This window comes from Aythya ferina (genome assembly GCF_964211825.1).
Source record: "Aythya ferina genome assembly, chromosome: 4".
In the NCBI taxonomy this organism is placed as follows: Eukaryota; Metazoa; Chordata; class Aves; order Anseriformes; family Anatidae; genus Aythya; species Aythya ferina.
The window spans coordinates 51,425,507-51,446,578 of NC_140300.1; the positions used below are offsets into that span (position 1 = coordinate 51,425,507).

General features: G+C 36.0%; 1 protein-coding gene across 2 annotated transcripts in view; it reads left to right on the forward strand.

Annotated features, from left to right (window-relative positions):
- The window catches only part of LOC311435590 (uncharacterized protein), a 124,080-nt gene extending 110,105 nt beyond the window's left edge, over nt 1-13,975 (forward strand). For both annotated transcript variants that reach the window (XR_014692228.1, XM_084516770.1), the window contains 2 exons: nt 8,858-8,955; nt 13,906-13,975. Coding sequence is in view for 1 of the 2 variants with exons in the window: in XM_084516770.1 (XP_084372896.1) it covers nt 8,858-8,941 (84 nt within the window). In the remaining variant the exon portion in view is untranslated. The remainder of the gene's footprint in view (nt 1-8,857; nt 8,956-13,905) is intronic.
- Nucleotides 13,976-21,072: the final 7,097 nt, after the last annotated feature.

Here is a 21,072-nt window from a genome sequence, read left to right on the forward strand (position 1 = left end):
TTGGACTTGATGATCCTCAAGGGTCCCTTCCAACTCAGGATATTCTATGATTCTATGATTCTATGAAAATCCCTTTACTGTTTGAATATCTAAAAAGGAAACAAATAAGAAAACAATAACTTTGCAAATCAGCTCATGTTCAAAGAGAAATACTGTTAATTATGTGAATCCTGGAGTAATGACACTGTTTTGGTTAGGCTGTTTGCTTTTGTGTTTTTAGGGTTCAGTTTCTTTCCTTCTTAGGTCCTGTGTGCACAAATAGCACAGGTTGGATGACCTTCTGTAGTTCTGTGCTTGGCAGCAGCAATTTTAGAGTTGAGTAAATAGAGGGCCTGAAACTATTGTTGAAGTGGAAAAATAATTGATACTGAAGGCAGTATATGGAGAGGCATTCCTTATATTTGGAAAGAAGTTCAGTCAGTCCTTTGAGAAAGGAGGACACGGTGAGCAGGAGGCATGGACACTGAAAAGCAATGCAAGGAGTGTGGGCTGGGAGGGCACAGAAAAAAGATGTTTTCCCTGTTCCAATTTAGTAGAAAATGATACAAGAAGACAAATTCTTCTCTGGAAGTGTTTAAAATCTAAACAGACAAGGTGATGCAGGAGATAACTCTTTACCATGGACAAGAAATGCAAAAATATCTGATTCAGTGCCAGAGCCATTAAGCCTTCTTACTTTCCAATTTTCTAGAAAGCCTTACATTTTCAGTTGTGCATTAAAACTTTTCTATCTCCACCTCATCTGTTACCTTCATCTCTCTCAGATATGCACAAGCTGGAAATACAGAATATGTATCAGAAAGCACTGATAATAGAAAAAAATACAACTGTTGTTTGATGGAGTGGAATCAGACATTACTGAATAAATAAATCAAAAAGCAAGATCATTGTAGCTAGGGACACGCTAAAAGAGCTGTCTGAATTGGTGTGCTGTCTTTGCATAATGTTGTGACTAAATTTGCCTCAGAATGTAGGTGCTTTAATGCAAAGATAAATAGAAAGAGAGGTTCTTAAGTTCTAACTGGCAAGGGGAGCTTGTCCTGCAGGTGTAAATGACTGTCATGTAACTTAATCTGGTTGCAGTCATGATACAGTTTTTCTCTGCAGCAAGTCTTGCATTATTTATTGTTCCTAATGTTAAATATTTATTTGGAAATAGGGGACACATTTTAAAATAATGAAAATACTTTCACTGTCTGATCCTTTTATTTCAGAAAGATGTGCACTTTTTAGTGCTCTGAAGAAAATAAAAATTTGCATGCTTATCATATTCAACCCATTTGCTTGCTGAAAATATCTGTACATCAATTTTAATTAGGTTATTCTTTACTCACAGACTGAATGACAAAATGCTAAATTTCATTTTCATTATCGTGATGCCATTTGTTCCTGTGGTTGTAAAGGAAAGATCTCCTAATGAAATGTGATCACCCCAGTGTGTTGGTCTAGAGAGGCTGTGAGTGGTGGTCAGAGCTTCATCATGCCATGCTCCCCAGAGTAAAAGGCACCAAGAAATTTGCTCTGTAGCTGGGAATGCTGTCAGGTCTGCTGTCACACGGCTGGCTCTTGTGGGCATGCCTCTGCTGGTGCAGTTATGTTTCTGATAACAATTTAGCCATACTTTTATTATATATGTGCTTCACTCAAAGACCTTTTGCAAGGACGCTATGCAGAAAGTAGAATTTTGCTGTGTTAGTTCACAGCCCTTATGCCTGATTTGGATTTTAATTTATATTAGATATAGCTTCCATGGGATCATTTTTAAGCCACTGTAAATACAGGATTAGCTGAGAAGCGGAGATCTTTTTAGGCACTCAGTTCTCCTAACCAAGGGATATATTTAGAAGTGATATCTGATATGAAAAATCATTTATTTTTTTTTTAATGTAGCAAAGTGTATTATAGTTAAATACCCCTTATGAAAAGTTATGTTTTGAAAGAACATACAAGATTTATGCATTTGAAGGTATTTGAGGTATACAGGTTTAAGTACCCATTTCAAAAGATAAGTTTTCAGTTAGTTCAGCTCTCTTAAAGACAGCCAAAGGGCTTCACTGACACTTAGGGAAAGAAATCCTCTTCAGTACTAGAACCATTATGGAAGCTGTCTGCTTGATGATGACCATTCTTGGAAGCTGTTGGAGGTACTGAATTAAGTTTACCATGGAAACTACTTTGTACTAGCAACCCTAGCAGTGTAATTTCAAGTATGCAAAGCTACTTCCTCTGTGATGACAGATTTACTGTTTTTGGGCTGTTTTTAATACGTATCCTACTCCGTCTTTCTGGTGCTGGTGCAATCTTACTAGCAGTAAGATAGTGAAAGCTAATGATTTAAAGAAAAATAACTATTCTAGACACTGTCATAGTTGGAAAAAATAGAGAAAGTGGTTATACTGTAACATGCAAAAAGAAAGTTATTCATTGAAAGGTTATTTTTTTCTTTTCTTATTTCAAAGTTGACTTGAAAGAATAATAGAGTACAAGAGCTTAACTATGTATTATCTTGAGTACAACCATCTAGGCATATTGTCAAAAACTGAGAGGTACTATCCAGGGGATGCCTTGGCTGGAATAATCTGCAAATACATGCTTGAGTGAGCCCAGGAGTCCAAGGAATTAAATTGTGAACCAGGTGCATTACCAATGACAAGCCATTAAAAAACAACACATTATTATATGTCAGTTATGGGCTATCAAAATATGACACTGAAAGTTAAAACTGCATTGAAGTTTAAGCTCACGGTGTGAATACGTAAGTCATAAATAGGTCTCTCCTGACAATGGTTGTCTAATGCCTCACAAAAGTGAGGAGAGAGGCAGAGAGCTTACAGAGTGTCATGAAGTTTTGCTTTTTGACTGTGCAGCATTACATTAAAAGCTCACCTTGTGGTGAATAATCTGTGGATGCTGTAGCTCACTGAGTTGAGGCTGTTTGTCCATTCGAAGGTAGAGGCATAAAAAAATTAGAAATTATTTAGGATTTAGGTTTTTATGTCATTTCACCTCATCTGTGACAAAATAACAGTTGAGCAAGTATGATATGATGTGATGCTAATTGAGAGTATCTAAAATGTGGCTAAAAACCACTACTGGTCATTACTTCTGTCATGTGATGGTAGGTTCTACATACTCATTTGTAAAGGTGATAAATAAAATGCATTCTTTTCTGTCTGAATGATAAAAGTATTTGACTGTTTTGAGGCTTTCAAGCCAATGAAAGAGAAACTTCTAGATGGGTCTGAGGGACTCAGTAGTATTATGAGCACAACTTCCCAATGACCTTCAAAAAGCAAGTGCAAATAACTGTGTCATATTACTTTTTTTTTTTTTTAAGCTGATGACTCTCCTCTTCTTCCCCAATATAACCTTCCACAATTAGATGAGTCCCCAGTTAGAATACTGACAAAACATTTTCATGTGCTTAAAGCACAGAATAGCTAATATGTATAACAGCATTCAGTTAATCATTTAACTAAATAATTATATCCCCAAGAAACAGCCTGATGGGATGGCATGTCAAAGAAGCCAGAAGGAAATTTAAAAATCTGCAGTGATTTAATTGAATAAATACATTTAATATTTGCATATTCAGATTGTATTATTTATAATTAACTTCCCAAATCATTTATTTTGTAGTCTTTTAATTTTCCCTGTATTTTTCTGACTCATTGATAAATCCAGTCACATTTGACAGCCCCAATCTGGCATTTAAATGTGACCAAAGTAGACAGAACAATCATTCTTTAAACAACTTATCATGAGTGACATATTAAAAAATCTTAAAATTGGTGCCAACAGCCACCTTTGATTGTGGCAGTCATAGATCAAGCCATTTCAAGGCCAAACACACTGTTTTATTATGTATATAGAGCTTAGTGTGTTCCTATTAATTCTACCCATAGTGTAGGAAGTACTAAACTCTGTGTGCCTTCTCATGTGAAGCAATAGCCAGGAAAAATGAGAGGCAACAAGTGTATTTGCCTTTTTAATGGTAACAATCAGTGAAGGATTAAGTTATTTCTAAACTACTTTAAATTTGTAACACAAAAGAGACGTACTCTTCAGTTTTATCTTCAGTCCATCTCACTACATAAGTTCTTCTCTGCCTCCATCTCAGCTGTTGGTCTTTTCTCCTAAGTTTCCCCAAAAGTAAAAAGACTTTTTACATGAAAAAGCCTACTTTTCTACTTTTAGCATCACAGTTCACTCAGCCTCTGCTCAAGCACAGGAAGTGATACATGCTTTTTCCTCATGTCTAGATTTCAGTCCAACCCCTATAAAAGTTAGTGGAAAGATTATGTTACAGTGAGAGTTAATTCGTTCCTTATCAAATTGCCTTTATCCTGCTTCCTCTGTGTGTGTCCATCACAATTTTTTCCACTGTTTGACTTCATGATGTGACCTAGGTCTTTGCTGTCAATCCAATTCCAATAAGCAAGGAAGTGGAAAAGAGAATTGCATGTGAAAAAATGAACGAGAGGGGCATACATAAAACTGGAAGGTGCTGTAGGGTCAGGTTGTTTCTCCCTTTCACTCATTACTTCCAAACTTTCTACCTAAAAGATTTAAATAAGCAAATACATATTTTTTTTTTTTTTTTTGTAGACTAGTATTTCTTTTCACCTGAGTGACCTTATAGCTTCATTAATTCATAGAAGAATGTTGTTGTTAAATATTGAGAATTAACAGGATTCTGAAGTAACTGTAGAATGCAGACAAGAACTAGTTAAACATTGCCTTTATTATCTAGACTCAATGCACATGCTCTACATCAGAAATCATGTCAGTGATTTCAACCAGAAATACGTATCTGTGACTAAGACAAAGAATGACCAGGTATATGTCTAGTATTGATATCTGGATATTTAGCTTCTGCCAGTAACTGTTGTCTGAAAAAAACCTAGGTGCTTTTTATCGTGATTGTTATTCTCCAGATAAGGAGAATATAGGGCCATGGTGAGCTGCTCTGATTGGTACCTTCCTTATTACCTGGTTTTGCTATTTTTTTTTTTTTTTGCTAAGTTGTTATCCTAGGTGCAATAATGATGTTGTGATCTTGGTTACATTTTTATGTGGGGGTTGAATCACAGAGTGGTTAGTATACATCATGATGTTAAATATAGTACTTACAAAGTTCCAATTGATTGGAACTTAAACTTTTTTTTTTTTCCCTGAATGGAAAACACTTTTAGCATGACATTGTAGTCTTTTTCAATTCTGTATCTCTGCCTATACATACATGCATTTTCTCCAAGTCAAGAAGTGTCTGATAGCTATACTAGCTATTGTTGGGTGTCATGTGATGCTGTCTTAAATGTGGGTCTACTGAGTCTACAAACATGAAAAAGAAGAAGAAAAGAATAGGCTGTTTCCTCTGACTAGTGAAAATATTGTGACATAAAGGCTGCAGAGCAGCCTTACATAAATAAATAAATTGCCTAACTAAAGTGGGAAAAGTACTTTGTCATTATTTAAAAATTCCTTGGCTTTATGGATGTATTGTAAGTCTTTTTAGAAGTGATGGAGCAATCTTGTGAGGTTTAAATCTAATCAGTGATGGCTTCTATTCAGATATTTATTATGTGAAACATTCCTTTTGGCAGAATCTTGATGGATTCTAACATTTTTATGTAAAATGTTGCTGTAAGGAACTGTATTTTTTGACTGTCAGGTGAAAATGTTGTATTTATGCAAATTGACTTCGTAAAGCAATGTCTGCTGTTTGCTTTTTAGGGCTGCATTCCTGTAAAAGTCTCTACATAGTTATCAGAGGAAGTTAATTTAAGATATAGCTTATCCCTTTTAATGCAGCCTAAAGGCAGTAAGTGAGGTTTTCCAAAGTAGAAGAAATTATTTCAGAAAAGTTAGGGTAAATGTAAATGTAACATCATCTGACATGATGTGAATGAAGACATTGGATATCACAAAGTAGACTCGGTCAGGTTAAACTTCTACTGATATGTCTTTGCATCAAATTTCAAATTACAATCCAAGCTTTTTTTTTTTTTTTAAATTGTCCTTTATGTCCATGTTGAAAATGCTTCTGTTTGTAAGCAAATACGTTGGTGCAAGAAGTGTTTAGAGGACAACTGTTTGGAGCTTTAGTGTTCTGCAAGAATCTTCCTGTGAACTGTGCAAGTTAACTTTCCATTTCTGTATTAAGTTGTTGCCCACAGGTATACTGAACAAGTTCAGTTTTCATTTTCTCTAACTCCCATTATTCTGGCAGACTATGAAAGAGATTTTGTGTATTTAAATAAACACAAACAAGGAGGAGTATGATCTACACCTCCATGAAGTCAATGATAATCTTTATTTGGGGAGGCAATCTTCAGTTAACTGAGGCCGTGTGTGAAAAACACGTAAAAAGATTAACGGGAATGAGTCCTTTCAGCTATGGATATTTTTACCTTGCTGCATCCAGAGCCTATGAACTCATAACTTTAGCCCAGTTCTCCAGTATTTGACTGGTTTACTCTATTTCCCTTGTTTGTCACTATGGTGTTAATATTCCACATATTCATTGTGACAATTAGATCATAAAAAAAAAATAATTAGGGCCATAGGTGAATAATGGTTACATACAGTCATACTACAGTCCTGTTACTGAAATCAAAGTTACTCTCACATTATCATCCAACAGCTATACCTTTGTAGCAAATAGAAAACAAGCTATACTATTGAATATACTCTACTTTTTGATGATAGTAATAAAATGCATTCAAAACCATATGGACTTCTAGCTTCAGGCCTGCAGGCTTGTGATCAGTATAATAACCTGCTGCTTTCTAGAAATTAAAGAGTATGGTAAATCCCTGAAGTGTTTCACCTCCACCATTTCCTTTGACAGTCTTTCACAGAAGTTCCACTGATTAATTGTTAGGCTGAGTATACTTGAACTAAGTCATTAATTTTGTCTGAAAAGGTATAATTCCAGAGCACTTTTGCTAGCAAGATGATATTGCCTGCATTATTAAATACTTTCTCTAGTGCCTGTCATTTCTCTGCTCTCCAAGCACAGATCCCTTCTATTTACCTGCAGTTCATGGACAGAGGATAAACTAAGATGAAGTTTTGTACTTCAGGTGTCCTTTGATGAAACAGCTGTTTTTCTGAATCTAAAATAGTAGTAAATGATGAACATTGAGTATTTTGAAATTTTTTCTTGTCTTAGAAACAAAACTGCTTGTGCTTAACTTTCTATATACATGTATTTTGATGTAATTTAACCAGAGTTCCCTCACTCCCCAGAAAGAACTCAGTGGCCTGTTAACTGTGGCCTTCCCATGACAGTGTGTTGGAAAGACAGTGAAGAGAGATGTAGTTAAAATCTAATTCTTTTTCCAATAAAAAGTCATAACATGTTAGACATTTCTGGCAAATAGTTTATTTTCATTTAATTTAACATATGACATGTATAAAGGTTTCGTTCTATTGGCATGCACAACAACCTCAATTTATTTGGTGTGATTTTACACTAACATAATAAATTGCTTTTGCTCTTTAATGGACATTGAAGTCAAATGAATATAAATTCTTAACATCAATAGAAGAAATAAGTATCCTGAGCCTTATTTATACAGGGAGTATTCCCAGCACACTTGTTTACCTGAAAGACTCCTATTATTTATTAAATAACATACATTAGTATAGGATGTAGTTTTGGCCTATATGCAATGAGTAGTTGAGTAGAACTACTTTGCAACTGCAGTGTATGTGATTTAACCCCCTGGATGTGAACATAAGTATGGTCACACAAAGCCTTCGCCATTACAAGTTTATGATGAGAATATAAATATATATGTTTACATACAGACAAGTTCTTCTGACCATTGTCATTCAATTTTTGGGGGGTCTAAGTACTCAACTACTGCATCTTCAAAGAAGTCCTTCCAAACCTGATTCAGCAACAGGTTTAAGAACTGACTCAGATTTGAATTAGACAGTATTTGCATTCTTATCCTCCCATCCAGAGAAGCAATTATATCTGTGCTTGCAGTCTGTTCAGGAAAATAAATCAACAGGGTGAAAACACCACAGCTTGCAAGACTGGCATTCTGAGACACCTGGGCACAGGCACAGGCTCTTCTGGAAATACAAGTGGGGAAGATGAGGAGTGATGTATGCCCTTTACATGAAGCAGTAGCTTAAATGTATGGAGCTCTTTTTTGGAATGACAAACAGGGCCTTGTGGAGCATGACTGCCTTGTGGAGGTAATGCAGGGTGATGTTGTTGTGAGTATTTGCTGCAGTTGACCTGATTAACATGAGGAAGCCAATGTAGCCTTTTTGGATCTGCTGTTATTTGCTAACACAAAAATTGGTCAAGGAGGTGATAATCAGTTACAGGCTTGGTTGTAGTGGAGTTCAAGATCCTGTGGGAAGTGTGGAAGGCGAGTAGGAGGCTAAAGTTTCTGAAAAAAAGATGGGGTTTTAGTTTCTATACTAAATGTTTCCATATTCTGGAAAATACACTTTTCAAAAGTAAGTATCTCCTTAATAACTAAATAAATGCACATGGTACGCTTATATCTGAATTAAGACCTCACCTTCAGTTCTCCCAAGAGAACTTCCATGGAAGTCAGGCACAAATGGATTGAATGTCTCTGAGGTAACCCTACTATGTTAGGGTTTCAAAGTAATTTGTACAATTTTTACATTGCTGTCAACAGGACTTGAAAAATATTACTTGGCACTCTTCAATGAAAGCATGGACTGCCCAGATTTGATTGAAAGTATAAATTGGTCTGCAAAAACAGATAACAGAGAATCCAGCTTGGTTTTTAAATTCTACATTGCTTGCCTTGTTGGCTTTTAGAAATATTCCCTCCTCTGCTTTGTTATGTGTCTACAGGGCAGACCAAGAAACGTGAAACCTCATGATGACAACCCTGTGGGCTTTCTTCAGAGCACAAACATACTTTTAAAGCATCCTTAACTGGTGTTGTGAAGGTAATAATCATTTAAATGTATTGATGAGTAATTCCAAAGTAACCAGTAATGCATTCATCAAGACTACCTGGGAAATACTGGGGAATATCTTCAAAAAAATTCATTTTTTTTTTTATGAAAAGTAAGGGTCATCACATGAAGATAGCTTAAGCTGAGTTCAAGATAAAAGGCTGAGCAGGGGATTAGTTTATAGTCATAGCAGTAAAGCTCTTTGCCACAAGATATGGATTGGCAAAAAGTCACATGGAGTTAAAATGAGCTCAATTATCTGTTGGGATTGCTAAATACAAATTAGCCATATCTGTCTCAGTAAATCCATGAACTAAACTGATCAGACACTGTGAGGTTGCTTTGCAAATATACTTATCTTGTTCTGCTACTTCTTCTCAAATATCCACTTTTGTCTTCTGTAGTATGTTCATCTAAATGGACTTCTAGTGTGAGTCTGGGGCTAGTATGTGTTTAACTGATTCGTAGACAACTTGGTGAGGGAAAAATAAGCTACATCTTATGAGTTAGTCCTAGTGGAAAAAGGTAAAAAAAAAACAATCCGCTTTTAATTAAATCTTATGTAGAAAGATTCTTTTAAAAGGTAAGGGAACAATAGAGTTTAACAAGCTCTTTGCTGTAATGTGTGCTTTAACATGCATATTGTCTGACCACATAAATAATTGCATATAATATTTGTCTTCCTGTAGACTTAGTATTTTACAGAACAGTTAGAAAACTTCAGTTGAATTTGAGTTCATATCATGGGCAACTGCAGGGCTCAGCTCACAGTGGTAGAGCATTCTTGAAAACATTGCCAGTCCTCCTCTTGTGACAGTTCTTGATTTGCAAGCATATGCAGAAAAAAGGGGGGTTGATTAAGGAATTTATTCTCATTCATTGAACCCCACAGGCAGTCTTCAATATTTAACCAAGAGATCAATGAAAGCAAATTGTTCACTGACAACCAGCTAGTTATTTCCCTTCAGGTGAACTACTGCTCTAAGTACTCTACAGTTATGAGGACAGTTCTCTCTATTTTCCTTTATTTCCTGCATTCATTTTCATCCCTATTTTTACTACCTCTCTTCCAAGAGTACCTTTACAAGGTAAAAGTGGAATTACTTAGAAATACAAAACTGTGTGTATCAGTCAAGCTCCAATAAGGAGCTACTTGTTTTCAGTTTCATATATGTTGATAACTATAATTTGAAAGTGAAGTATAAAGCCCAGAGTGTAGAAAGGTGGGATCCACACACTGTCTGTCCAGCTGGGCAACACAATTTCCCTTTTGACACTGTTTTGTCCTTCAGCAGGCTAAGAATTCAATGAATATCATGACTAGCCTGTACTGGAGGGGACAAGTACCCTATAAAAAAAAAAAAAGTCAGCATTTCCAAGGAGATAATATGGTGAAGTTCTTTTTCAGTGCCATAAGGTCAAGCCTGACATTCTGTATGATTTTTCATAGGATCTAGGTAGCAATAAGAGAAACGCCTCACTTATAATATCCTCTCCTTGTTATGGGAGGTGTGACAGTGGTTGTGAAATTCTTTAAATAGCTACCAAGCTGGGACACAGTGCAGTTGAAAAGGCAGATTGTACCTTAGAAACTAACCCTTATCTTTTATGCCCTTGTGGCTAGGAAAATGGTAACATATCATCACCTTATAGCATTCTATGCGAGCATTATTTGGGCTTTTTTTTTTTTTTTTTTTTTTTTCCTCAGGATAATAGATTATAAGCCTTTGACTCTTTTTAGCCAAATTTATTAAAAGCTAAATTGTACACCTGTAAAACCAAACAAGTGGATCCATGCAGGAGAAGACCAGCTTATGACATCATGCTAGCTTTTCGAACAGCTGCAATCTTTCATCTCCCTAGCAGTCCACATACTGCTTCTGTCAATTCTGTCAAGAGATGTCCTCATTTGCACAGCTCTTGTACGCCACTCACTGTTACTAGGTCTAGACAAGTCATTCTTTTCAAGGTCTAAACTGGTATTTTCAACCTATCTTCAGCAGTTACTCCTCAGGGGGGTGGGTGCTAATGAGGAATCAGCTCAGAAACAGTTTCAAATTAAGAAACTGTAAAGACATTTTTAAAAGGCTTAATAAATAAATAAACATATAAACACACAAATATAAACTGCATCATACTGTTCTTTATACACATTCTGTAAGGGCATGGAAGGTTCTACCTATTGTCTATGATCCTATTGTGTTTTGTACTATATAAACACAAAACAAAAAGATGTCAGCTGTAATAGTCTCTATTACCCTATGCCATTGTACATTTTGAAAATCACTTTACAAAAGCCTGTACAAAACCTGTAAGCATCCTTTGCCCTAGTATGTTCTTTGCTTAGCTAAGGAGCCTATAAATATAGTCCTGGAAATTTATTTCTCAAAATTTCCACAGAGGATGGTTTTGGGAAGTTCATTACTTCCAGACAATTTTCTTGCTTCTAATAAATATGATTTCAGGGAAAATCTTCTTACCAGAACCGGTAGCATTAATGCAGAAGCAAGAAGTAATAGTGGAAAAAAGTACTGTGTAGCTAAAAGCATTTACTAAATGCACTCTGAAAACTTGCCCGTAAATCTGAGAAGATACTAGAAAGGTGTATTTTTTTAATTAGAAATTTATTTTCAAACTTCATTATGCATTGCAAAAAATATTTTTCCCCTAAAATTAAAAGTTACTCTTCCAGTAATTACAATAGACCGGTGCTCCACGCTGTTGATTATTTATAAATACTGTCATAATAGCATGGTAAAATTGACCCGGTCAAACAGATCTGCAGGGCAAGATCTTAGGATGATATCAATCAACATAGCAATTTTGACAGCAAGAAAATTACAGCCATTTGGATACACTGAAGATTTGTGCCTATGTCCTAGGGACTGCTGGTTAATTCTCTTTTATTTGATGGATATTTGTAATCAGTGACACTACCAGGAATGAATATACTTACTAATAAGAACCTAAGGAAGGTAGTCCGGTGTCAGATCAAGTGTTCACCTGGCCTGGCAGCTTGTGTTTGTAGCAAACGCTTAGGGAAAGGCAGTAACAACAGTGATATTTCCCCTGGCATGTTGATCCAATTTCTATTTTTAGCAGCTTAAGGACTTCCTGAGGTAGAGTCTGTATTCATCTCTGTGTTTTACCATTCTGGATGCACTCTACTATTGGTTTATCTTCGTTGTTTCTTCACTCAGTTGATATTTACCTGCATATTTTTTTTTTCACCTTGAATAGGAACATTACATAAAATAGGAAGGTTGTGAATGGAGATCTGAACAGGTGGTCCAGCCACTTCAGTGGGACTACCATAAATACCCCCAAAAGGATATAGACAGCCTTAGCACATAACAGCAGTGGGCATACAGTTCACATGTTTCTGTGCATAAACCCCTACACCTGCATGATTCCTCTCAGAGTCCTCATTTTTATCATTTTGCTTGTGAGCCAAGGATAATACCAATGTGCAATTCACATGGTTTTTTTAATGATTTCCAGTATTAGCTCTGTGCATGCAACCTTTTATGGATTTATTTAACTCCAAACTGGAAACAAACAACAATAACAAAAGGAAATTTAAATACTAAGTCCAGTGTAAAGCAAAATAAAAGTTAAAAAATGTGGAGAAATATAATAGAAAGTCCAACTCTTTGGCATGTTCAGACTTTCTTTTCTGTATTTTGTAACTTGCTACCAGAAATAGTCACTGGCATGACATCAAGGTATTTTTTGTTCCTATGATCGTGTCACTAGACTGCATCAATTAATCACGGTTCCAAAAGCTGATTTTCTTGTGTTAACCAGCTTCAACTCCAACAGAAGCTGCCAAGCAACAGACTGAAAAAATGTTTACAAAGATAAAGCAAAAATAAGTTGTATTTATGGGTAAAAGAACATTTTGTGCCCTACATCTATTTGCTGAAAAAGAGTAGGTGAGGTATTCCTTTCCTTCCAGATTCTCTCGTCTTGATTCAAATATACTTTATTAAACAAGATGAAAAAAATCCTGAGATACCTATGCATATCTTTTGCATTATTTTTTTCAATTTGTACTTTTTTCTTATTATTCCCATAGGTGTTGTATTGACATGACATATCTGCAGTCAGTTGTCTCCAGGTTGTTAATTCAAATACTAGACAGACTATATATTTAACAGCAACCAACTAGGTTGGTAATCCATAATATGTTATTGGCAATAGACACAGGGCATTAGGGGAGTCTAAGTGCTGGAGTAGCAGTAATTACAGTCACATTCAGCAGCATTGCCAGAGTTGAAGACTGCAGTTTTCGTTAAAGCCTGCTTTCAGTGGTTATATAATTCAGCTATGGTAATTTGCAGTTGAATGAGACCTGACATGAAAATTGTCAGCTCAAATGCACATTTCCTTCTGAAAAATGGTTTGCAGAGGAATCTAGAACACAGAAGTCATTACAGAGGAAGTTCATTTGGCCAGATGTGGTTAAGTAATAAATCACATATAAACATCTGCAGCTTCCAAGAGTCTAATTCTGACTGATGTGCGGCTTTATTTTTAAAATACTTTATCAATGAAAAGGTATTTTTGCTTGCTACTTCATGAAGCTCGCTGTCAAACTGCAGTCACTCCACATAAATCAAAGAAATTATAGTGGTACAGAATGGTTTAAGTAAGGCTACAGCCAGAAGAAGGTTTACTTTGAAATAATTCGTGATCTTCATATGAGTAGCTCTAAATGACTACCACTAATAACATTATTCACTCCTTTAGGGGACCCTGAAGCTTGGTCTCCTAAAGGGTCACAATAGATGAAAGCAATAGAGAGAATTAGCAGGGTCTCTAAAACTTCAAATGGTTATTAAATGGAATTTTCAGCAATGATGTAGCTATATTTCTTTGAATGGCAGATCACTTTATGGCACTTCACTCCCTTCGTTCAGAGTTTTCTCTGCATTGCAGATTAAGAAGTTGAAGATTAGGTCACTAGCCAATTAACACAGCAAATTGATTGTAATTGCTCCAGTCCCCAAAGGTAATGATAACATTTTGCCTCAAGTGGCAGGTCTGAATAGCCTCATGGTAACCAAGGTCACCTGAATAACTTCAATCCTCTGTAAATACTGCACCATGGGAAAGGAAAACCTGCTCTAGGAAGCTCTTTTTCTTGATTAAGACCTCTGGAGTTCAACAGTAAGTCCTTGCTAAGTTCAGATACCACTTAAGTGTATTTAACTTCCAGTACTGTTATGTCTGTGCTCACTATGATTTATTTATTTATATATTTATAAGCTTAGCTTAGTTTTTTAAGAAACGAAGTAAAGAACAGTTAGGCATCTGCTCTTGAACACTAATGTTATTTTTCTGAAATGTAATGCAGTGTCATCTTCTGGACTGTACTTTGTATTCAAGATCCCTTTGCTAATGTTTGTGCTGTGCATTTTACAAAGGTGTTACTGAACTTGTAGGGATAGACTTGTTCTTTTTTAATAGCGAACCATACTTAAGCCAAACAAAACAAACTTGCAGTCATTTTTCTTTGGACTCACACCTCTTTAGTTGTGATTGCAAGGCTCCTGTATTGCTGGCACTGACTGTGATGGGTTTAGTTTCTCAGGGGCTGTAATGTGAAATAGAAGGTGTTACAAAAAACATTACTATTATACTTTGTTGACCCAAGCAGCACAACATTCAGGCTTGCTTCACTTATAAGGAAAAGATGGATATAATTCATTGATGTCATTTCATTTATTTATAGAATCTGTTTTCCTGAATGTAGGAACAATTAAATAGGGGCATTTTGTGCTCATGAGCTCAAGCCTTTTTCCTCTAGCTCCTGGCACAGACTCCTCTTGCTGTTGATTCTGAAACTGTGTTAATCATACTAAGCATTTTATAGGAATTTAGAGCATGCTGGTCTTAGGATGCTCAGCCTCAGTTTACTGCTGCATGAAAAGAGTTTTAAGATGGACAACTTGATTTCTGTGAGGAAAGCAATAGCCTTTGTGAAGCATTTTAATATCTTTTCTTGGTAATACCAGAAATAGCAAAACTAAGCGCTTGGCCATGAACCTTGGCTCTCTCCATGCATTAATACTGACTAAGCCCAAATAACCTCTCATGCTGAAAACCTGCAAAAATAATACAGCGTTTTGGAAACTCATTTCCCTGTCTCACTAGTCACTCCCTTCCTCCCTTCCTCTTCTTGTTGCAGCTTGCACTGCTCTCTCTTTTGCATATGTATCCTTATTTAATTGGAAACTGCTGTAAAGTGCTGTGGATGGCTTGGATTCTTGATGGCAATTACATGCACTTTTTGCATGTTTTCAACCTGGAGGAAATGAAAGGCAGTGCTAGCGAGAAATATATATATATTTTTTTGCACTCAGTATTTTTTACTTGAAATAAAGAGTAGGTGGGTATGTATTACTGCCACCAATTTTAAGGGGGCTATTTGAACTGCATCATCTCTCTTAGGACAGGGGGAAATAAAGAGGAGTGGGAATTCTCAAAGACTCTCAAGGATTCTGCTTTTATCATCTCTAAACCTGACCCTATTGTTGATCAATAGAACCGTGTTTAGGTAGATTTTGTCCTCTTCTGAACCAGAGATGTAGAAACAGAGGCCTTGAAAAAGTCAGCACCCTTCAGAAGCAAGGGTTGCTCAGTGACGGTGAATTAAACTGCAATTTTATATTTAACTGGATAGTGACAGAATTCCATATTCTGAGCACCTTCCAGCACTCAGGCCTGTGCTCTGCTATGACAGCCTTGTGATACTCACAAGGTATATTCGTGGTGTGGCTAAGGGTACTTGCTGGTTTTCATTTTGAAAGCACATTAATAAAACACAACCAGTCTCACTGTAGAAAAATATTAACTCTGAAGAGATGTAAAACTCACATATCTTTACCTTCACTGTTATTATAAATGGTATGAGATACTTAAGATGTCTTACTGTTCACATTAAAAAAAAACGAACGAGCAAGTTTCCTAAAATAAAATGCAAATCCCTCAGTTTTTGTGTGGTTTCTTCTGAAGTTCCCACTTAGCTTTGAAGTAACTTCATGACACTGTTGTTTACTCAGCTCAATCAGCTGTGTATGTTCCGAGAAGTTTAACAGATTTCTCTTGGCTATGCTGATGTGAGAATTCATTCTTGCTACACAGAACCTTATGGGTTCTGTGAAGTGCTTTGTAAAATACGATGTATATTCTTCCCACGTGGACACCTTCCAGGCCCTGCTTCCTGACTCGAAGTTGTGATTAAACAATAAAGTTGAAGAAAATGTGGAATTATCAAGTCTTTCTTAACTCACTGTCTTAATTTGGGATTATGACCCCTTTAACTATATGAACTAGAATTAGGTAACAAAGTAGCCTACACTTAAAAGCTACCAGCCTGCTCCTGTGTGTTATTGGTCTTATATGGGTGGGGACGGGAAGGAGAGGGAATGAACTCCAACTCCTCTAAAGCTTGAAAAATGCTAAAATCTCCCAAATCTTTGTCCATACTACATTACTCTTTGCTGGTGATAGAAGCTTTTCAGATTGCTGCACTCAATTGCAGGGCTGTTTAATCCAAATCAGGATTTAAGCATAGCTGGTGGCATAACAGGTCTTGCCTAGAGAGAGGAATTACTGCAAGTAAAATAAGCTGTATATTCATCTCTGTAATTTGTTCTGAGTACTCTCTTTATACTAGGTGCTTGCATAGACAATTTCAGAGCACATGCCCACAGTGATGCAGAAGTACCCATGCTAGTTTCAGAAACTGAAGCACTGTGGTTATGTCAGAGCTGCATTGCCGTGAAGCTGATATAGTAGCTGCACTCCTTTTAGATTAATTGGGTTCATAGCTCTCCATAAGGTCATGTGGATGTACCGGTTTGAGAGAGGTAGCTGCAGGCTGTCTATGTTGTATTCTGCTAAATGGTGTAGATATGCTCTCTCCATGGTTTCCAAAAAAAAAAAAAAAAAAAAAAGGCAAACAAAAAACAACCAACTATGTAATCTTCCTTAGATTAAACTAGGAGTGTTCACAGCAGGGAGTTCTAACAGTAGTTAATCTGTTGTAATGTGTATTTTCCAAGCTAGTGTGCAATATAGCTTCTAGGCTAGTGGTCTTTAAGATAGAGCCTGTGTCCCCGTCGTTGCCTCACAAAATTACCTGAAAGCACTTCTGTGACCAGGGATGAGAAAATTGTTGGATTTCAAATTCCTAGCATCTCCCATTAAAGCACTGTAGCTGTTGAAATCAACAGTAAGGAAAGGTTTGTAAAATATCAGGAGACTATTTTATTTTGGTATGTTTAGGATCTGTGCAAAGAATTGTTTCTTATATTTGTTACACATTAATGACACTACAGAAACTATACTTCATGATGTGCTTGGGTACAATAACTTATCTGGATGGTTGAATGAAGCTTAAATATGCAAAAGATGGACTAATGGAGGATCCTCAAGGAGCAGCTGATACCCTTATTTATAACTAGACCATACCATCTAAATTTGTGAAGCTTATATGGATGGTCAAGCATTGTGTTGAACTATAGAATTTTAGATATAAGTCCAAAAGGACTGAAGAATTTTCAGTGCAAATTTACTGATTTAAACTGTGATTTTTTGTTTGTTTGTTTGTTTCTTTTTATCTGCACCATACCACTAATTCAAATGCCAGTTGAGAGTGGGTTCTCACAGCAGAGCACTTTTAGTTGGTACTGCTTCCTCCCCTTAGAAGATCCCTCCTTGAAAAAAAATAATACAAAAACCTGCACCTTTGGAGAGGAAAGCAGCAATTGGTTAAACAAATGGTGATGTTTTATATGGGAGGGAAAATGTTACAGTGTTTAGCCTAAGAAGTTGAAGTAGTTGCTAGACAGGGATGACTGTCTAGCAAAAACTGCTCCATGTCATTTTTTTTGCTCCACATCTGCCACAACTGGACAAAAGCACCAGGACCTCTGTGGAAAGCTCCTTATTTCCTAGAGATTAATTGCTATAGTGTAGGAAAAGCTTATCCATCTCTTTCTGAAAGAAAAAAACAAACAAACAAACAAACAAAAAACACAACAACAAACAAGTGTGGTCTGAAACATCTAGAACATCCACTTGCTCTCAAATAGCAACGTAACCAGTTGTGTGTGTTGTGGCCCCAAGGGATATCTCTTGCCCCCTGTGAATTTTGGTTGATTCCAAATTTTATTTAAGTACATTTTCTTCTGAACTCTCCCTAGGTACTTCCACAGTCATTCCTATTCATGTGCACTGAAAGGTATTTGTTTTTCTGATACTCTTGATCACTTCAGTCAATATGACTGTCAGCTGCTAGTTCAAAAAATGGACTTGTACATAATTACATCTTTTTCATCTACAATCTGCTGGGCTTGTTTCTAATTCATTTTACTGCTCTCCCATCTGCTTTAATTCATTACAGGAAATTTAAATACCCTACTTAGTCAGAGTAGACTGTTCATTTCCTTATACTTGTAAAAGTACTTATCTCAAAGAAGTCATTGAAACCTTAGGTGCCTATGCTAGCTAGACCTTAAATCCATGCCACAGACCCTCGATGAAGGATGTGTTAATTTCTAAAACTTGCTGCAACTTCCCTGCATTTGCAGGGAAGCATTGCATGGTAGCATTGTTTTCAATGCTACTTCAACATTGAAATGCTGAAGCTACTAAATATATCATTTACATATATTAAATGATCTTGATCTTTTGACATCTGCAAATTATGGGAAACCAACCCCTATTGAAAATTGCTGGAAATTAAGTGCATGGCATAGATTTTTGAAAGTACTCATTGCCAAACTAACTCTGTTCATGTTCATTGCCCCAGAAATTTAACCTTTTCCTATAGTTAACCCAATGATTAATGCTCTTTAACATTTACAGTCCTGTTTCAAAATTAAGCTTAATGTTTTGTCTGGATAAATGGTGTTCAAGAATTGAATTCAAAAGTAAAGTAAATATAATAATGTATGAAAAACAGGAATTACAATTTAATTAGAACTACTCCAGACTTCTAAAATAAGCAAGTTCGAATAAGTTTATTTATCTAGAGGGAAAGTGCAAGGATTTATTAACACATGTTTTTGCAGATAGTTTACAACCCAGAGGGCAGGAATACAAACAATACAAAAAAAAAAAAAAAAAAAAAGTTTATAGAAATTTGTAAAGCTGTCTGCAGATAAGCACATATTTTCACTAGGTGTATTTTGGCAATATCTACAGAAATGTACTAAGGGCAGAGTTAACAAAGGATTTCTTTGTAGTTATCAGTACTAAGCTCTTATGATTAAATGCATATATATTTGTAGCAGATGACCAGTTGCCAGTAATCTTTGCTAGTGCCCATAGAAAACTGATAAAATTTAAAGTTTAGGTGTTATTCTAGACAGAACTAGTAGCAGCGATTTAAGTGTGAGTTAAAAGAAAGTTTTCTGCTTGTGTAACTCAACAATCTAGACGTACTAATACTAAGCAGATTTATACACGTATACACTGATATACCTAAAAAAAATAAAAATAAAAATAAAAAAAAAACAGAAACAAAAATGTGACTAGGACCTAATTTGTTAACAGAGTTGATGTGATGTATTCCAAATGTTTCCAATCCCCTGTACATGTAGTATCAAGATATTTTGCACTTGTTTGAAATGTCCATTTGTCTAATATCATATGAGAAGAAAACAGTGATTTCAAAGACAGAGAGGATTCTTGGTCATTCATGTTATAATTCATGTTGTTCTGTTAAAGGTCTGTGCTGTTTCAGCGGACAAAGTTTGTAACATTTCCTGGGCTTGCAAGTAAACTGTAGAAGCAGATTAATGTCTATGGGAGAATTTGATTCACAGCTTCTTCCTGGAGAACACCACCTAAAATTATGTGCTGTAATACCAAGGGTGCTGCAAAAATTGTGCTCCTTCTTTAAGGAAGGATTAAGTTTTGCAGTACAATCTTAGAAGCTGTCAGAAAGGTGGAGAGTAATTTTTAAAACCTAATTTATTTCTTCTCAGACTTTCAGGGTTACAATTTTAAGAGATGAGTGAAATAAATGCAAACAAGTGATGATTCATCATTAATAGCAAAGCAGCTTATCCACCTGGCATGTTTCATAGACACCTTTGGCTCTACTGGCTGAGATCAGCACATACTAACTTCCTAGTATTGAAAAAAGAGTGATTTTCTTCCCAAAATATAATTTACAGAAGATTTAAGTGGTTACAAGCTATAAAAAGCTTATTTAAGGAGAAAATATTTTGGAAAAATATTTTGTTTAAAACAAAACTACTAATCAATTGCTTCTAGAGGAGACCAATAGGAAGTTCCCTTGAAATCTGCTACTAGGCAAAAGCCTGCTGAGCTGAACTGCAAGAATTACACAGATACACTAATTCTGCACACTCATCAGGAAAGAAATGCAATTTTGCAAAGGTACTGCAGTAAAAAGTCCTGTGGGGAGCTGAGAAGCTAAAGCAGCTAGAACTGACCACAAACAAAATAGTAATGTCTTTAAAGCTGCAGTCAGGAATAATTATTATTTTAAGACTTCATTTTATGCTTGTTCACTTCTTTACATTTTACACATTTGAAAAATTCACTCTGTGTCAGTTTTCCAGCATGTAACTGAAGCAAACAAACCTCATGGGTAAACTAAATCTTGAGGTACTTCACAGATAGTCTACGCTCAGTCAATGCTATAGCAGGGTCGCATGTGACTACAGACCAGCATAAGCCAGCATGAAAAGATCACAGTGAGAGCATTTTCCCCCACTTCTCTTGTGAACTTGTGATTTCCCAAAATATGAACAGGAGTTTTCTCATGGCAGTCCACCTATCTTCTACCTTTCCTTAATTTCTTCCTATTCACTCCAGTCACACCACTGTATTTATTCTAAAAGGTTATTCTTCCTTACTATCACTACACTTAAAATATTTATGGGTTATTCTCATTCTTCCCGGAACTATTGTGTGAAGGCCATACACTTTGCCTTCAAAGTATGCAGTGTCAGGAAAAGTCATTAGCACCACGGTGTCAAGGAGCTAAGCCAGCACTGTTTGGAACTGGCTGGATTTCTAGGCAGAAGATCTAGATCCAAAATTAACCGCTCAATCAATTTT